A 17317-nucleotide genomic window follows, 5' to 3' on the forward strand; every position below is an offset into this window, starting at 1 on the left:
CCTCCGACGATGCAGAACAGGAAACTGCGGCAGCATCAACGGTCTCTACGAAGAAACAGCAGGAACTGCACATGCGTGAAAAAACAGGTATGTGCAAACAGATGCAAACAAAACTACAAGTTCCAGCTGCGACTGAAAGTGAAAGTGAACCGGAAGTAGAATCAGACTCTCTGGAAAACACAGATGAGGAAATAGATGTAGGAGAAGAAGAACAGGAAGAAATTAAAGGTGGAAGACTTTCTGGAGACATAAGAAAAGCCCTGATACAAATAATACATGAATTAAAAGCATTAAAAGTAATAAAAACAGATATTAAAAATATGAAGATTATGGTTGATAAGATGGTGGAAAAACAAAAGAAAACGGATAAGAAGTTAAAAAGTTGGAAGAAAAAACGGGAGACACCACTGAAAGAGTGGACAAGATGGAAGATAATATCCTTGCCTGGACATCATAAAGAAAATGGTTGTTGGAAAAAGTAGATGTGCTTGAAAATTTTAGCAGACGAAACAATATTAAGATTGTTGGTCTTAAAGAAGGTATAGAGGGAGAAGGTCCAATAAAATTCTTTCAAAAATGGATCCCAGAAATCTTGGAAATGGAAGAGGGAAGTCAGTTAATTGAAATCGAAAGGGCTCATAGAGCTTTAAGACCAAAGCCCCAACAAGATTAAAATCCACGATCAATCTTGATAAAATGTTTAAGATATCAAGATAAAGAAAAGATCTTGAAGGCAGCTGCTCAAGGTGCCAGAAAGAGAAATGAGCCATTGATGATAGAAGGGAAAAGAGTTCTTTTCTATCCTGATATAAGTTACGACATTTTGAAGAGGAGGAAGGAATTTAACCCAGTGAAAAAAATCTTATGGGAAAAGGGTTATAAATTTATACTGAGCTACCCGGAAACACTGATAATCTTTTTGGATGCCAAAGAAAGAAGATTTTTTTTTACTGATCATCGGAAAGCGGAGGAGTTTGTACAAGAACTTCCTAATATTCGCGAGACGCGGTAAATAATTATGGAAGTGAAATGGATTAAAGATGAAGACTGAGATAGTGATCTGATTTGATGTATATTTAAGAGTAGAAGAATATACAAATATACTTAAAGTATATGATAGAAGGGGAGAAAGAAAAAAAATTGAGGAATATTAATTGGGAGTAGATATTAATTTTTTTCTTCACTTATATGTATCTTTTTTTTGTTACGGGGGAGCTGGAGGAGCTTCTGATCGATTGTTGTGGGATTCACGTGTGTAATCATGGCGATTGCCATGATCCGTAAAACGGAGTGGGGGGTGTAATGTTGTGTTTCTATTCATTCACAACATTAGTAGGGGGGTATTTTGTTATCTTTTTCTTCACTATCTATCGTTCTTCTATTTTTCTTTTTTTTGCCTGCATGATTGGGGGAGACACACATAGCAACATTGAGAATTTTAAAGAAATTCCCCAAGGTATTATGAAATGACTAATTTACTCAATTTTTAAAGTTTTAATGTTTATGGGCTTAATGGACCGGTGAAAAGAAAAAGAGTTTTAACATATATTAAGAAAATGAAAGTAGATATAGCTTTTTTGCAGGAAACACATTTAACAGAGATAGAACATCAGAAATTAAAGAGAGATTGGGTTGGAAGTGTTATTGCAGCTTCATTTAATTCAAAGACGAGGGGAGTTGCAATTTTGGTTAATCAAACCTTACCAATTAAAATACAAAATGTACTAATTGATGCTGCGGGGAGATATGTGATTATACATTCTCAAATCTTTTTGGAATTATGGACACTTATGAATATTTATGCACCAAATAAAAATGATGCAAAATTCATACAAGAACCTTTTTTTGAATTTGGCCGACACACACGATAAAATATTAATAGGTGGAGACTTTAACTTTTGTCTAGACCCAGTTCTAGATAGGTCAACTAAGGTTGTTACAAAATCAAAAGTAATAAAGCTAACTTTATCATTGTTGAAAGACTTAAATTTGATTGATATATGGAGAAGAATTAATCCAAGAGAAAGAGATTATTCATTTTATTCAAATAAACATAAAACTTATTCAAGGATTGATTTTTTCCTATTATCAATGAATATTCAGGATAGAGTGAAAAGTGTGGAATATAAAGCAAGAATACTGTCAGATCATTCCCCCTTGATAATGACAATGATAATGATGGATAAGGAGGAATTGATTTACAGATGGAGATTTAATTCAATTTTATTAAAACATCAAGATTTTTGTGATTTTATGGAAAAACAGATCCAATTTTTTTTGGATACAAACTCACATTCAGTTGAAGATAAATTTATATTATGGGAAGTGATGAAAGCATATTTGAGGGGCCAGATAATGTTATACTTCTAAAATTAAGGAGGAATATATGGTAGAAATAGATCAATTAGAAAAAGAGATTACAAAATTAGAAAAAGAATCTCAAAGATATATGACAGAAGAAAAAAGAAGACAACTTGTCAATAAGAAGTTATAATATAATAGGCTCCAGACATACCGAACAGAAAAAGCAATTATGAGAACTAAACAGATATTATGAATTAGGTGAAAGATCACACAAGATTCTTGCTTGGCAGTTGAAAACAGAACAGGCTTCCAAAACAATAAATGCAATTAGAACAAGTGCAAATAAAATTACTTAAGAACCTTTAGAAATTAATGAAACCTTAAAAAGTTTTTTATTCCGAATTATATCAGTCGGAATCATAAAATAAGGTTGCTGAGATGGGAAAATTTTTATCACAAATAACTCTTCCAAAATTGAATTCGGAAGAACAGAAAGGATTAGATATGCCCTTTACATTAAAAGAGGTCGAAGAAGCTCTAGGATCACTCCAGAGTAATAAATCTCCAGAAGACGGTTTTCCGCCTGAATTTTATAAAAGATTTCAAGATTTATTAATCCCTCTCTTTTTGGAGTTAATATATCAAGCGGAAAGAACACATAAACTTCCACAATCTTTTTCAACAGTGATCCTAATAGTATTGCCAAAAAAAGATAGAGATCCTTTAAAACCAACATCATATAGGCCTATCTCTTTGTTGAATACGGATTATAAATAGCAAAAATTTTATCTAATAGATTATCTAAATATCTACCAAAATTAATACATATGGATCAAACAGGCTTTATTAAACATAGACAATCGGCGGATAATGTAACTCGGTTACTTAGCATAATTCATCTGGCACAAAAGGAGGAGGAAATGAGTGTGGCAGTTGCTTTGGATGCAGAAAAAGCATTTGATAGATTGGAATGGGACTTTTTATTTAAGGTACTGGAAAAATATGGGTTAGGAAAATCTTTTATAAAATGGATTAAAACCTTAAATATTAGTCCCAAAGCTAAAGTAGTGACAAATGGTCAAATTCCAACATCATTCCAGTTAACAAGGTCAACTAGACAAGGCTGTCCATTATCACCTGCCCTATTTGTAGTGGCAATAGAACCATTAGCTGAATTAATTAGAACCAATTCAGATATTATGGGCTTCAGAGTTAACCAGGAGGAATATAAGATTAATTTATTTACTGATGATAGTCTGATTTATCTAACAAACCCATTGCATTTGTTGCATAAACTATCTTTTAGATTGGAAGAATATGGGAAAATATCAGGGTATAAAGTAAACTGTGATAAAAGTGAAATTTTACCCTTTTCTAAAGGAGATTATAGTCAATGTTGATTAGTAACTCAATTTAGATGGCCAATAAATGGTATAAAATATTTAGGTATGAGAGTCGATAACTATATAAAGAATTTATATAAATTAAATTATTTGCCATTATTGAAAAAAAATCAAGAGGATCTTAATAAATGGATGATGTTACCAATAACATTAGTAGGTAGAGTTAATGCTGTAAAAATGAATATATTTCCTAGATTACAATATTTATTCCAAACATTACCAATACAACTGCCGCAGAAGTTTTCTCAAGAGTTGAATAAATGTGTGAGGAAGTTTCTTTGGAAAGGTAAGAAGTCAAAATTATCGTTGGAAAAATTGACATGTAAATTTGACCTAGGAGGGTTACAACTCTCAAATTTTAAGAATAATTATAAAGCAAATCAACTTAGATTTATTGCATCTTTTTTTTGATGAAGATAAACCAGCATGGATTAGAATAGAGTTAGATAAGATAGGAGAAAATATACCAGAAGCTTTTATATATAAATGGGAATCCAAATGGGTATGGGAAAAGAAAGAACCTCTTATATTAAAACATCTGATTGATTTATGGAATAAGATAAATGTTGATGATGAGATAAAGAAATCCTTATTAGCAAAGAGAACCCTAATGCAAAACCCTAATTCCTTTTACAATGGATAACCAACTTTTATATAATTGGTTTCAAAAAGGGATTAGATACATAGGTGACTGTTTTGAAGGAGGTATATTGATGTTGTTTGAGCAAATAAAGAATATATATAAAATATCAAACAACACTCTTTTCTGTTACTTTCAATTAAGGGCTTATTTAAGAGATAAAGTGGGTCAAACAATGTTAATGCCAAAGCCTAATGAAATAGAAATTTTAATTCAAAAAGGAAGAATTAAAAAATCTACTTCTTGTATGTATAATTTGATTCAAAAACAGACAATTAAACAAGGAATTCATGAGTCAAGACAAAAATGGGAAACTGATTTGAATATTAAAATTGATGAAACAAGTTGGTCAAGACTATGCCTTGACAGTATGACAAATACAATAAATGTCCAACTTAGATTAGTACAATTTTTTACATCAATTATATACTACACCACAAAAAATAAATAGATTAAACCCAAATATATCTGACCAATGTTTTTGACGTAATCAAGAAATTGGTAATTTTTCACACTCTACTTGGTCTTGTTTTAAAATTCACCCTTTTTGGATAAATTTAAGACTTTTACTGGAACAAATTATTGGAATACAACTTCCACATAACCCAATATTATTTTTATTAGGCAATATTGAAGGATAATACCAAAACCTAAATTGAATAAATATCAGAAAAAATTTATAATAATTGCATTGGCAGTGACCAAAAGCTATTGCAGTCACTTGGAAATCAGATTCATACTTAACTATGGACCGTTGGAATAATGAAATATTTAGCTGCATTCCACTTGAAAAAATTACTTATAATTTAAGAAATGAATATGATATATTTTTGAAAATTTGGCACCTTTATTTACAAAAGATAGGATTAAATATATAGGTCCTCCGAAGATAAAATTATTAGCTATTTGGGGAAAAAAATAAATAAAGATATATACTAAAGCTATTTTGAACTCCATGGAGCATGTGGGGGTCTTCCGATATTCAGGCAATCTTTCTTTCTCTTTTTTTTCTTTTTTTTAGATAGGGATGTTAAGGGTTAAGTGGAGGGGGAGGTCTGATATTAATTTTCATTCCTTTATTATTCTATTCATTTTATGTAATTCTCTTAAAAATTTAATAAAAAAAGACTGCAAACACCTCCTCCTCCTCTGTATTCTGTACAGGGTCCATAACTTCACTGCCACTTTTCCTCACTTCTGTAGACTCTGTCTATTTACCAAGTAAATACAGATGTAAAAAATCCTTTTAAGATCTCCACCCGCTCTTTTGGCACCATGCAAATATTATCATTCTGACCTTCCAGAGGACCATTTTGTCCCTTGCAATCCTTTTGCTCTTAATATATCTGTAGAGAATCTCTTAGGATTCTCCTGCACCTTGTCTGCTAGGGCAACGTCATGCTTTTTTTTTAAGCCCTCCTGATTTATTTCTTAAGTGTTCTCTTGCATTTCTTATAATCCATAAGCATCTCATTTGTTCCTACCTGCTTCAACCTACTATGCACTAACTTTTTTTCTTAATGATGAACTTATTTAATGTATATAAACAGCTTGATCACTATGTAATGGACAATAAATACAGTAAATAATTCTCTATTTATTGTCCATACAGTAAATCATCTCTTGAAATCTATGAAGAAATTTGAGGTCTAGGCTTTTGTGGCACAAGACTTCAGATGGAAAAACAGCTATACCTTTAGAGGCAAAAATATTAAAACAATATTTTTAATTATAGGTCATAGGAGGAAATCAGTGAAAATTGTGTAATCCATTAAGGATGACTGCTATTGAATGCTATAATTGTAAGCACAAATACATTATCAATTTGATATTTCTGACCATATTAAAGTTTTAAGAATATTAAGTATTAATACAGATTAAGTTCTTCAAATACAAGGCAAGTGGAAATTGTTTTGCAATCAAATAACATTTGTATTGATTAGTTGGCTATATGCCCAAGTTCTATTAGCATCCTGAAAGCTTATGCCTCCATGCAAATAACAAGGGAGCAACACAACTGCAAAACATACTATGCCAGGCTGTGATACAAAGAGAACCCAATTTATATAAATTATGCATAATGCTACTTACTGGAATTCAGTAAAACAATTTTTGACATATTTATAGCACATCTGGAGCAGTGCCAAATTTAATCGAGCAATATTAAAAGTTCCCAAGTGAAATATTCCACATTTTATTGTAAGTGCCAATTCACAATCTTCCAGTATTTATGCAATAATGCTTAGGTAGCACAGCCTCCAAGAGCTATTGTTGCTGCCCTTCAAAAGATGTTATTTACTCCACATGCACACCAAACCTTCACCACACGACATCAAGTACACAAGAAGTGTGTGTGTGTACCTCTGTTAAAGTCATTCTCAGAGTGCTGATGGGTGAGAGGTCAATATCCACAAGCTGCACGGTGTTAAAACTCTGAGCAACAGAGATGTTATTAGGACAAAATGGACATGTTAGTTTCAACAAACAGTGAAGTTAGAATAAAAGCAAAACAAATAATAAAGCATCTGGATTACTCATAAACAAAAGGGATTCTGCAGATACTGAAATCTTGAATAAGATACAAAATGCTGGAAGCAAGTCAGGCAGCATCTATGAAGAGTTATCATTTCTCGGTCTGAAATGTTGACTGTTTATTCCTCTCCACAGATATTGCCTGAGTTGCTCCAGCATTTTGTGTGAGTTACTCATTCCTTTTCTTACCTTACACTAATCCATCTAACAACTCCAAAACAAAACATTAAAATCACATCAAACCAAATTCAAAGACAAAGTTAGAATCTGAAAGATAACAACTGACGATTGATTGATGTTCAATTTACTGTCAAAATAATTTAAATTAAGAGCAGGGTAGCTTTATTTTCCCTATACACCCATATGTGCATAAAGGAGAAATTATCATTAAACCAAACTTGAACATACAGTACATGCATTGCATAGGCATAAGAAAGTTCATTTTAGATGAATAAGTGCCTGATAAAACAGTGAGTGTAAGTATGCTAACTGATGTTGATATTTACTATTAATTTCTGTGCTGATAGGGGAAAATTAAAGTTGGAATAAAGCTTTTTAATTGACATTAACACAAAATATATCTGTCAACAAGTGATTAGATGAAGTCAAAGAAATAAAAATTATACAGGAGTAAAATGGAAAATTTCAGATGCTTAGGCTTATATTAGTAATGACAAGGAACAGGCTCTCAATATTCCTGTTTAGAAACTATACAACAAAGTTAGGAGAAGAATGGAAGGAGTTGGTGTGATTGTACTGATTAAAATGATGTCACAGTTCGCAATAGAAAGGACATACTGCACTAAATGGCATTGGAACTACTTTGTGTGAGTTAATGACTCACAGGGAAGACAGTACATTCCATAAAGTATGTAGGAAGTTAGTCAGTTAATATTTAAAGTGGTCATTAAAAATGTGATAAAAAATTAAAACTAATAGGGAAGCATAGAAATTTTTCAAGAGAAGATGATCTGGCAATATTAAGTTGAGTGGTAAAACACTTCATGCTTTTATAAATTAGGGGAGGAAAAATGGATGGACCAATTACAGAGGCAAACAACATATCCAAAGCTCTAAATGCGTAATTTGCAAAAACAGAGAAAATCTTTCATATCTCCCTGGATACGGAAATATTTGGAGGATTGGAGTATGGCTACTATTCACAGGAGGGAACAGGGAAATGCCAGGCTCTTGGAAATATAAAAAGGCAAAATAGTGTTTCACTTGAAAGGCATATGTTATTTATACAGGTGATATGGAAAAGTGAATGTTGGAATAAAGCTTTTTAACTATCTTTAACACAAAAACATGAGTGAATTTGCTAAAAGCATTACACTTCTGATATCCTCAATCAAATTCTTTGATGAGATACTAGAGAGAATCAACTGTGGCAAATAACATTTTCCCCATAAAAGTGGCAACAATGACCATCTGTAACAAAAAGGCCTAACCATCTATCCCTGCCAATGGCAAAGCCATTGAATGTTAAGTCCTCCATTATAAAAAACCCTGATGGTCATATTAAATGGACTACAAATACTCTGGCTAGGAAAGCAGGCTAGAGGTTGGGTCATTCCTGAATCACCTCTTGAAACCCTGAAGCCTTTGTATCAGCACAAGTTAGAAATGTGATAGCATATCCTCCACTTGACTCGGTGCTTTTAGCTCCAACAAGAAGTCCAATACCACCAAGGTCAAAACATCCATGACTAGCAACCCATCCACCACTCTGGACATTCATTCTTTCCATTAAACGGTATATAGCTATGGCAGTGTAGAAAGTCCAGAAAATGCACCACTTTCTTGCCCATTCTACTCTAAAAGCATCTTTCAAGCCTGCAGCAACTATTACCAAGGAGGACAAAGGCAACAGGTGCATGTTTGTTGCACACCATCTAGATTTTAGAAATACACGCAATGGCCATTTTATTAGGTACACTTGTAGACCAGGTTGTTTAGGAAAATTTATAAACAGCCAATCATGTGGCAGCAACTCAATGCATAAACACATGCAGACATGGTCAAGGGGTTAATTTGTTGCTGAATGCATTAGAATAGGGAAGAAATATGATCTAAGTATCTTTGACTATAGAATGGTGGCAGATTGGGAGGTTTGAGTATACCAGAAACTGCTGATCTCCTAGCATTTTCATGCACAGTTTACAGAAAATGCTGCAAAAAATCAAAAACAAAAAAAAAATCCAGTGAGTGGTACTTTTATAGTTTATGAGAGAGGTCAGAGGAGGCCAGATTGGTTCAAGCTGATGGGAAGGTGATAGTGACTCGGATAACCACGTTATAATAGTCGCATGCAGAGCACATCAAACCTGAAGTAAATGGGCCACCGCAGCAGAAAATTATGAACATACATTCAGTGCCACTTTATTAGGTACAGGAGGTACCTAATAGAAGAGCCACTGAGTATATATTGCTGATTCATCATCACTGCAATTGAATCTTGGAACTTCCTATCCAACTGCACTCTAGGGGCACTCCACCAGAAGCTCCAAGGGCAATTGGAGTGAGGCAGTAAATGCCGGCCTTAGCAGCAACACCACTACGCTCACCAGAAATTAAACGGCTCTGGAAGATTAAATAGTGAAAAAATTCAAATTGTAACCTGTTAAATAAACCAAAAGGGATTTAGTTCTGCTGTCATGTGAGATGACACCATCATGAGCAAGTTTCGCCTTTTCCTCAACCTTGGTTCTCATTGGTAGAGTATTATTAGTTACAGCTGCTTCCCAATTTGTAAAAAACATAAAAATTTTAGCAGCTACCTTATTATCCTTTAAGTATTATTGTTGGTTTCATCCTTCATGCTTCAGGAATCTATTCTCAAAAGTCGAATAACTGTTGTTATTCTGTGCATCACACTAACAACAAACCTATCAAACATTTAAGTTAAATCAGCTCCAGTACACTTCATATTTACTGCTATCTGGAATTTAAAACCTTAGTTGCTTCTAATGAGCTATTCCTACAAATCTAAGCTTTTGTTAACAATTTGGGCTAGAGAGGATGAAGAGCATCTTAGCCATTAAGATAATATTTCTGAATAAATAAATCTTACCGTATCATTATCACTTGGCTGGAACTGGAATGACTGTGGCTTTTGGAAAACTGGGTTTTCTTGGAGAAAAAGCTGCAGACTGTAATCTTGTAATCCCTGAAATAAATTTATCAAAAATACTATTTTCAATTCATCAAAAGTGTTTAAGCAATGACTGCTATATCAGCCTTTGAAAAATATATGGAAACCACGTATCCCTTGTACAGCAGACCAATCTGTTCCCAGGTAACAAATGGGTATTGTTTTCTCAGATGCCCTTAAGTCAATTTTGTCCACAACTTGGAAAATGTACACAAGTCACTTGATATGATAAACATAGGTCAACAGTATTTTAAAGAATTGTTTCAAAAGCACACAAGACTGATAAGAACAATAGCGAAAAATGCTATTTTAAGGAACAAACATATGAGCATGTAGCATTATCCCTGCAAGTGCAAATGCTACACCTGTCCCCACACCTCCCCCCTTACCACCATTCCGGGCCCCAGACAGTCCTTCCAGGTGAGGCAACACTTCACCTGCGAGTCTGCTGGAATCGTCTATTGCATCTGGTGCTCTCGGTGGGGCTTCCTCTATATCGGCGAGACCCGACGCAGATTGGGGGACCGCTTCGTTGAGCACCTATGCTCCATCTGTCACAATAGACAGGACCTCCCAGTTGCCACTCACTTCAACTCTGCCTCTCATTCCCATCTAGATATGTCCATACATGGCCTCCTCTACTGCCATGATGAGGCCAAACTCAGATTGGAGGAGCAACACCTCATCTACCGTCTGGGTAGCCTCCAGCCTGATGGTATGAACATTGATTTCTCCAATTTCTGGTAATTCCCTCCCCCTCTCCTTCCCCTATCCCAGGTCCCTCTCTGCCTCTCTCCCCTTTCAACTTTCTGCTTCTTTATCTCTACAGTTCTTTCTTTCTAATCCTCTCCCCTCCCCCCTTTATCTTTCCTCTGATTGGTTTTCCACTGCCGCCTCTAGGCCCTACCCCCTCCCTTATCTCTATTACTGGGCTTTGGTCCTCTATTCCCCCCCTTTCCCGGTGAAGGGTCTCGGCCCGAAACGTTGGCTACTCTTTTCTCATGGATGCTGCCTGACCTGCTGAGTTCTTCCAGCGTTGTGTTCGTATTCATATCAGCATGTAGTATACTTTTGAAATTAATAACATTCTGGGAGCTCATTCTTATGTGGTAGGGGTATCCAGATGTTGGCTGTTCTTAACCTGTACTAATTCAATCTGTGATAAATTAACCCTTTACCCGATGACTGACAGCACATTTATAATTTCTCCAAAACCATACTGGCAAGATTATTTTTTATTAAGTTAAAACAGTTAGGTCAATCAGCAAAACAAAGCCAATACAACACTAATCAAGTCACATTCCAAATATAATATAGTGCAAGGCAAAATTAGGTTGAAGAACTTTAGATTCTAACTGTTGGAAAGCTAGGGATCTGTTTCATTGTTACATGGGAGCATAATCAATAGAACAAGATTGAGAGCAGTTTAATATTGAGGGCTTTGTCTTCTTATTCCAGTTGTAGCCACCTGCAAAATGGGATTCTAGGGAAAATAATAGGTTTAGTAGAAACACAGAAGCAAAAAGCCAACAAAGTTCAAAAAATTAACTTTTCAAAGCCTTAAAGTCAGCTTGTCACATTAGAATTAATTTTAAAATTGTATGGGAATTTCTGCTCTCAATGAAAATACATGAACGATCTACAATGACTTTGCCCTATAATTAAACATTAGCAAGCACTGCGTAAATTACACATAAGATTAAAGTTTACTGAAAGATTTCTCTCTGATCCTTTTAAAATCAACTAGAAGGCGGCTTCTTGCATTCACTTTCTTTTATTAATCTACATGTTTTGTTTTTCAAAAGCTTTATTGGCTGTTTCAACTTCCATCAAGTCGTTTAATTTGTATGCCTGAACCAGGGAAAAAATTCAAATTGCTGCAATGTTGTAAATTTCATTAGGTCATCAAAATCCTTCATGAAAGAGAAATGTTCATTCTTGCACAATTCACATGACCAGCATGTGAATTTAGTTTCTCAGTATTTTGATGATTCTTCCTCCTCTGATCTACTCTAGCATAAACTAATAACTGCATAAAGTGGCCACACTCTTTTAAGTTAGAATGGATAAACTAATAATTGGGTAGCAAATGCACCCTCACAGTAACTTGTTACACTTGGCAAATAAAAATGAGGCTGCTTAATTACATGCTTTTAGGTCTTTTACTGCTCTGGATTTAACCATCAGGAGAGCATAATAATCCCTCCTTACTAATGTTTAACTACATTTATAACTTTTTTGGATTGGATTAACCTTCACTAAGTTTCCACCTCCAAAATTCTATGATTTTTCCTTACAAGGCTGCAGACATATCCAACTATCACCTGCTCCTATCACTAATGACCCTGCGACGTCCTTATTAGCGCATATTTATTTATTTAAGAGATACAGTGTGGGACGGGTCCTTCCTGCACAATGAGCCTCGCTATTCAGCAACCCACCTATTTTTAACCTCCAACCTGATGGCACGAACATTGATTTCTCAAACTTCCAGTAACGCCCCACTCCGCAACCATCTCCCACCCCTTTTCCCTCTCTCATCTCCTTGCCCACCCATCATTTCCCTCTTTACTTCATCCCTCCCCTCCAGATTTCATCTATCACCTGGTGTAATCTCCTCCCCTCCCCCCACCTTTTAAATCTCCTAAGCCTTTTTTAGCTCCAGGTCCGCCAAAGGTGTTTCGGCCCGAAACATTGACTGTACTTTTTTCCATAGATGCTGACTGGCCTGTTGAGTTCCTCCAGTATTTTGTGTGGGTTGCTCCGATTTCCAGCATCCGCAGATTTTCTCGTTTGTATTTTTAACCCCAGCCTAATCACAGGACAAGTTATAATGACCAATTAACCTACTAACTAGTAGGTCTTTGGACTGTGGAAGGAAACTGCAGCACTGAGGAAACCCACACGGTCACAGGAAGAATGTCCAAACTCCTTACAGATGGCACTGGAATTAAACTTCAAACTCCAACACCCCGAGCTGTAATAACATTGCTAACAGCTCCGCTACTGTGGTGTCCCTTTGTGCATTTAAAAAAATACTTCTACGATTGAAACTCTGGCACTTTAAGAAAATAAAACTTAATTACTTGTAAGTTTATAGAAAATAAAATAAACTGATATCTTAGAAAATTTCTGGTAGGATTGAATGCATATAGCTTAAGGATCCAGTCACTGAATTTCCTTAACTTGATTGCTGCTTAAATGTTTAAGCCATGCAATTAATGGAGGATATTTTTAATTCCTGCCATATAAACCAATCCATGTAATGTTAGAAACTCACCTTACTGGAAGCTTCTACTAATAACTGGAATGTGTTCTGTACAGACTGACAGGCCTCAAGTTCTGTTCTGTTGAATACCATCAGGTATTCTTTAAGATGTTCATAGAAATTCCCATCCAGAGCCTGTGAGTTCAAGAAAAAAAGATTTATCTTTAAACAGATCTAACGACACTCAAATCTATGCTACTATGGAGAAGCTGGCAGAACATTTGTTTCTACATTAAAAGAATAACTATTTCAAATCACCAACTTGATTAAGTCAGTTCAAACTATTTCAGTGAAGGATAGGAGATGGGTGTGGGGTGGGCTACAAGGAACAGATTACAGAGATGATTAATTTTAGAAAGTAAAGCCGAGCCTAATTTCGGAATCACTGACATGTCATGTGTTGCTTTGTGGAAGCAGTACAGTGCAATAAATTTTAAAAATTACTATAAATCACAATAAGAAATACAAAAAAGGGTGGTTGCAACTATTCTTCAGAGCTAAATTAGTTTACGAGACCTAAACTTTTAAATGCCATGAAATCCTAATTCAGTTAATGTACATAAACTCAGAGGTAACTGACTTCTCCACTAATTCCTCTCTTCATAACATGGAGACATAACCATTCAACTTTACACCAAAATGTCTTGTTTACTTTAAAAACATATGCATACTGCAGGAAGAACTCAGGTCAGGTAGCGTCCACAGAGGGATATAAACAAGTGGTATTTACGACCTTCAGCCAAACTACTTTGGAAACCTGTTAATTCAGAAATTTTTACCACCAGTTCATTCAAGTTCCAAAAAAATAAATCAAAGATTAAGTAATAAAAATGAATACCAATATTATTTAAGGCATAACAAATTAAACACGGACTTTTAGGTCTAGATGGGTATTATAACAAGGAAAACATACACACAAGTAAACAGACATGCAAGGCAAAGATGTAAAAGGAAAAGATTTTGAGGTCTGGTAAATGAGATCCAGTTTTTAGTCACACCAGGATAGTCAAAGAGAATCTCCCCTATGGAATCAGATATGCCACTTTAAAATATTGAGATATTCTGACAATGAGGGATAGGAAACACAGAATCTGTATCTTTCAACCAAGTGAAGATGCTTAATATTCACAGAATTCTCTCCAAATATTTCCAATAATCCAAATATTAATTTATTAATAAGATTTAAATAAAAATCAGATGGGTTCATGACACTGAGTGATGTTGAATTTAAAAATGTAGATATTCAAAGTTCAAAATAAATTTATCAAAGTATGCACAAGTCATCAGTTCTTAAGGTTGTTATAATTGTGGGTGGTAAAGAGGATAAGCTGCTATTAAGGGCTCCCAATGGCTTGTGTCTCAAATAGCCTCTGACAACCAAGTCCAGCTCCTGGCCTTCACATGTGACTTAGTTACTAAAATCTGGCAGAACCATTTCTACTGACAGGAGAAGGGTCAAAGGCAGGTTACTGACATCTTAAAACCAGTCACTTAGGGCAGACAGGACTCATCAGCTAGGAGAAAGATAACTCTGATCCCAAACCTCTGTTGCCTTGTGACTATATCCACTACTGGGGAAGTTTTCTGGAGTAAATCCTTTTGAACAATCCAGAGCTGTAGTCCCATTGAGTTCAATGCTGACTGGGAACTCCTGTAACGCAGTTGATACCAAACTGTATTGGCCTCTGCCGTTCCTTTGGGTTCATCTGCTGCGTGGAGTGGGGGAGCCTGCTGCATGGGTAACAGTTTGCTTTCATTATCACACTGCCCTGGCTTGCATTCTAGCATTTGCAGATTTTCTCTTGACTGGCATGCTGTCTTGCACATCACGTAAACAGCTAGTGGTACATAATATCCATGATCAACCCCAACCAACAGAGGTCCCCAACATGTCATTATTTACTACCTTGAGATTTATTTTCTTGAAGACATTCACAGTAGAATAGAGAAATACAATAGAATCAATGAAAAACTACACACAAAGGCTGAAGGCTGACAGAAAAAAAAATCAATGTGCAAATGAAAACAAACTGCAAATAAAAAAAGTAGGTAAATAAATAATACTGTAAACTCAAGTTGTAAGGTACTGAGTCTGTAGGATGTGGAATCAATTCAGAGTTGAGGTGAGTGAAATTATCTACGCTGGTTCAGAAGGTTGATGGTTGAAGAGGAACAACTGTTCCTGAACTTCCACCGTAAGATATAAGAGCAGAATTAGGCCATTTTGGCCCATCGAGTCTGTTCCCCCATTTTGTCATGGCTGATCTAATTTTCCTCTTAGCCGTAATATCTGCCTTCTCCTGGTTTCCCTTCATGCCCTGACCAATCAAATATCTATCAACCTCTGCCTTAAAAAGACAAAGACTTGGCCTCCATAGCTGCCCGTGGCAACAAAATTGCACAGATTTTCCACTCTCTGGCTAAAGAAATTCCTCCTCACCTCAGTTCTAAAAGGACGTCCCTCTATTCTCAGGTAGTGTCCTCTGGTAGTCTCAGGTAGTGTTTTTAGACTCTCCTAGCATTAGAAACATCCTCTCCATTGAGGCTTTTCAATGAGGTCACTCCTCTTTCTTCTGAATTCAAGTGAATACAAGCAGAAAGCCATCAAATGCTCTTCCTTCGACAAGCCATTTTCATGAAACTCCTTTGAGCCCTCTCCAGTTTTGGCACATCTAAGATAAAGGCCTGGAGCTGCTCACAATACTACAAGTGAGGCCTCACAGTGCTTTATAAATTCTCACCATTACATCCTTGCTTTAATATTCTAGTCCTATTGAAATGAATGGTAACATTACATTTGCCTTCCTCACCACAGACTCAACCTGTAAATTAACCTTTAGGGAATCCTGCACAAAGACTTCCAAGTCCCTTTGCATCTCAGTGTTTTGTATTTTCTTTCCCTTTAGAAAGGAGTCAACCCTTTCAATTTTTCTACCAATGTTCATGACCATACACTTCCTGATATTGTATTCTATCTGCCACTACTTTGCCCATTCTCCTAATCTGTCTAAGACCTTTCTACTTCCTCAAAGCTACCTGCCCCTCTACCTATCTTCATATTGTCTGCAAACTTCATAACAATTCATTATCCAAATCATTGACAACTAAAATAAAAAGAATTGGTCCATATGCAGACCAGCAGTCAGAAAGCCAGCCAGCCAGAAAAGGCTCCATTTATTCCTGCTCTTTGCCTCCTGCTAATCGTTCACTGCTTTATCCATGCTAGAATCTTTCCTGTAATATCCTGGGCTCATATCTTGTTAAACAGCTTCATGTGTGGCACCTTGTCAAATGCCTTCTGAAAATCTAAGTGTACATCAACCGATTCTCCTTCGTCTACCATGCTTGTTATTTCTTCAAAGAATTCTAACAGATTTGTCAGGCAAGATTTTCCTTTGAGGAAATCATGCTATCTACGGCCTCTTTTATCATGTGACTCAAAGTACCCTGAGACCTTATCCTTAAAGAATCAACTCCCAACACCTTCCCAACACTGAGATCAGACTAGCTGGCCTACAGGCCCTTTCTTCTGCCCTACTCCCTTTTTGAAGAGTGGAGTGACATTTGCAATTTTCCAGTCTTCCGGAACCATTCCAGAATCTGGTGGCATACTTTTTGAAAATAAGTAATGCTAAATTCAACATGCTATGATAATGAATGTCATGATATTTGGCAGAAAGAACCTGAAGATACAATGTAGAAAGTATGCTTTTATGCTAGGAAGATAATAAAAATGAAGATAGAGACTTGAAAGGAAGCAAGAGTAATATTATGTTTGGAAACAAAATGGAGTGAGAGATGGAAGACTTGAAGAGTACTTATAGTGGAGATAATGTATTTATAGTACAGAATAGAGAGGCTTCCCTCTCTATAGAACTGTGGAAATTTAGCAAGTTTAAAAACAGCATGGGACAGAGAAACCCTAAATGTCTGCAAATTGGCAGAGAAGCTCCAATATTTACAGTGCAGGAGAGGGGCTTGCAGTGTTTGCAGAACAGAGGATGGGCCCTCCATGT

At 35.6% G+C, this 17317-nt stretch overlaps 1 protein-coding gene across 4 annotated transcripts in view; it reads right to left on the reverse strand.

Annotated features, from left to right (window-relative positions):
* The window catches only part of LOC132391140 (F-BAR and double SH3 domains protein 2-like), a 245080-nt gene that overhangs the window by 49900 nt on the left and 177863 nt on the right, over positions 1-17317 (reverse strand). For 3 of the 4 annotated variants that reach the window (XM_059963958.1, XM_059963960.1, XM_059963961.1), the window contains 3 exons: positions 13314-13436; positions 9953-10048; positions 6709-6780 (listed from right to left, as the gene is read on the reverse strand). In XM_059963958.1, the coding sequence (XP_059819941.1) occupies positions 6709-6780; positions 9953-10048; positions 13314-13436 (291 nt within the window). The remainder of the gene's footprint in view (positions 1-6708; positions 6781-9952; positions 10049-13313; positions 13437-17317) is intronic. The other variant, XM_059963959.1, reaches the window with a different exon arrangement.

Source organism: Hypanus sabinus, chromosome 3 (genome assembly GCF_030144855.1).
Source record: "Hypanus sabinus isolate sHypSab1 chromosome 3, sHypSab1.hap1, whole genome shotgun sequence".
Lineage (NCBI taxonomy): Eukaryota > Metazoa > Chordata > Chondrichthyes > Myliobatiformes > Dasyatidae > Hypanus > Hypanus sabinus.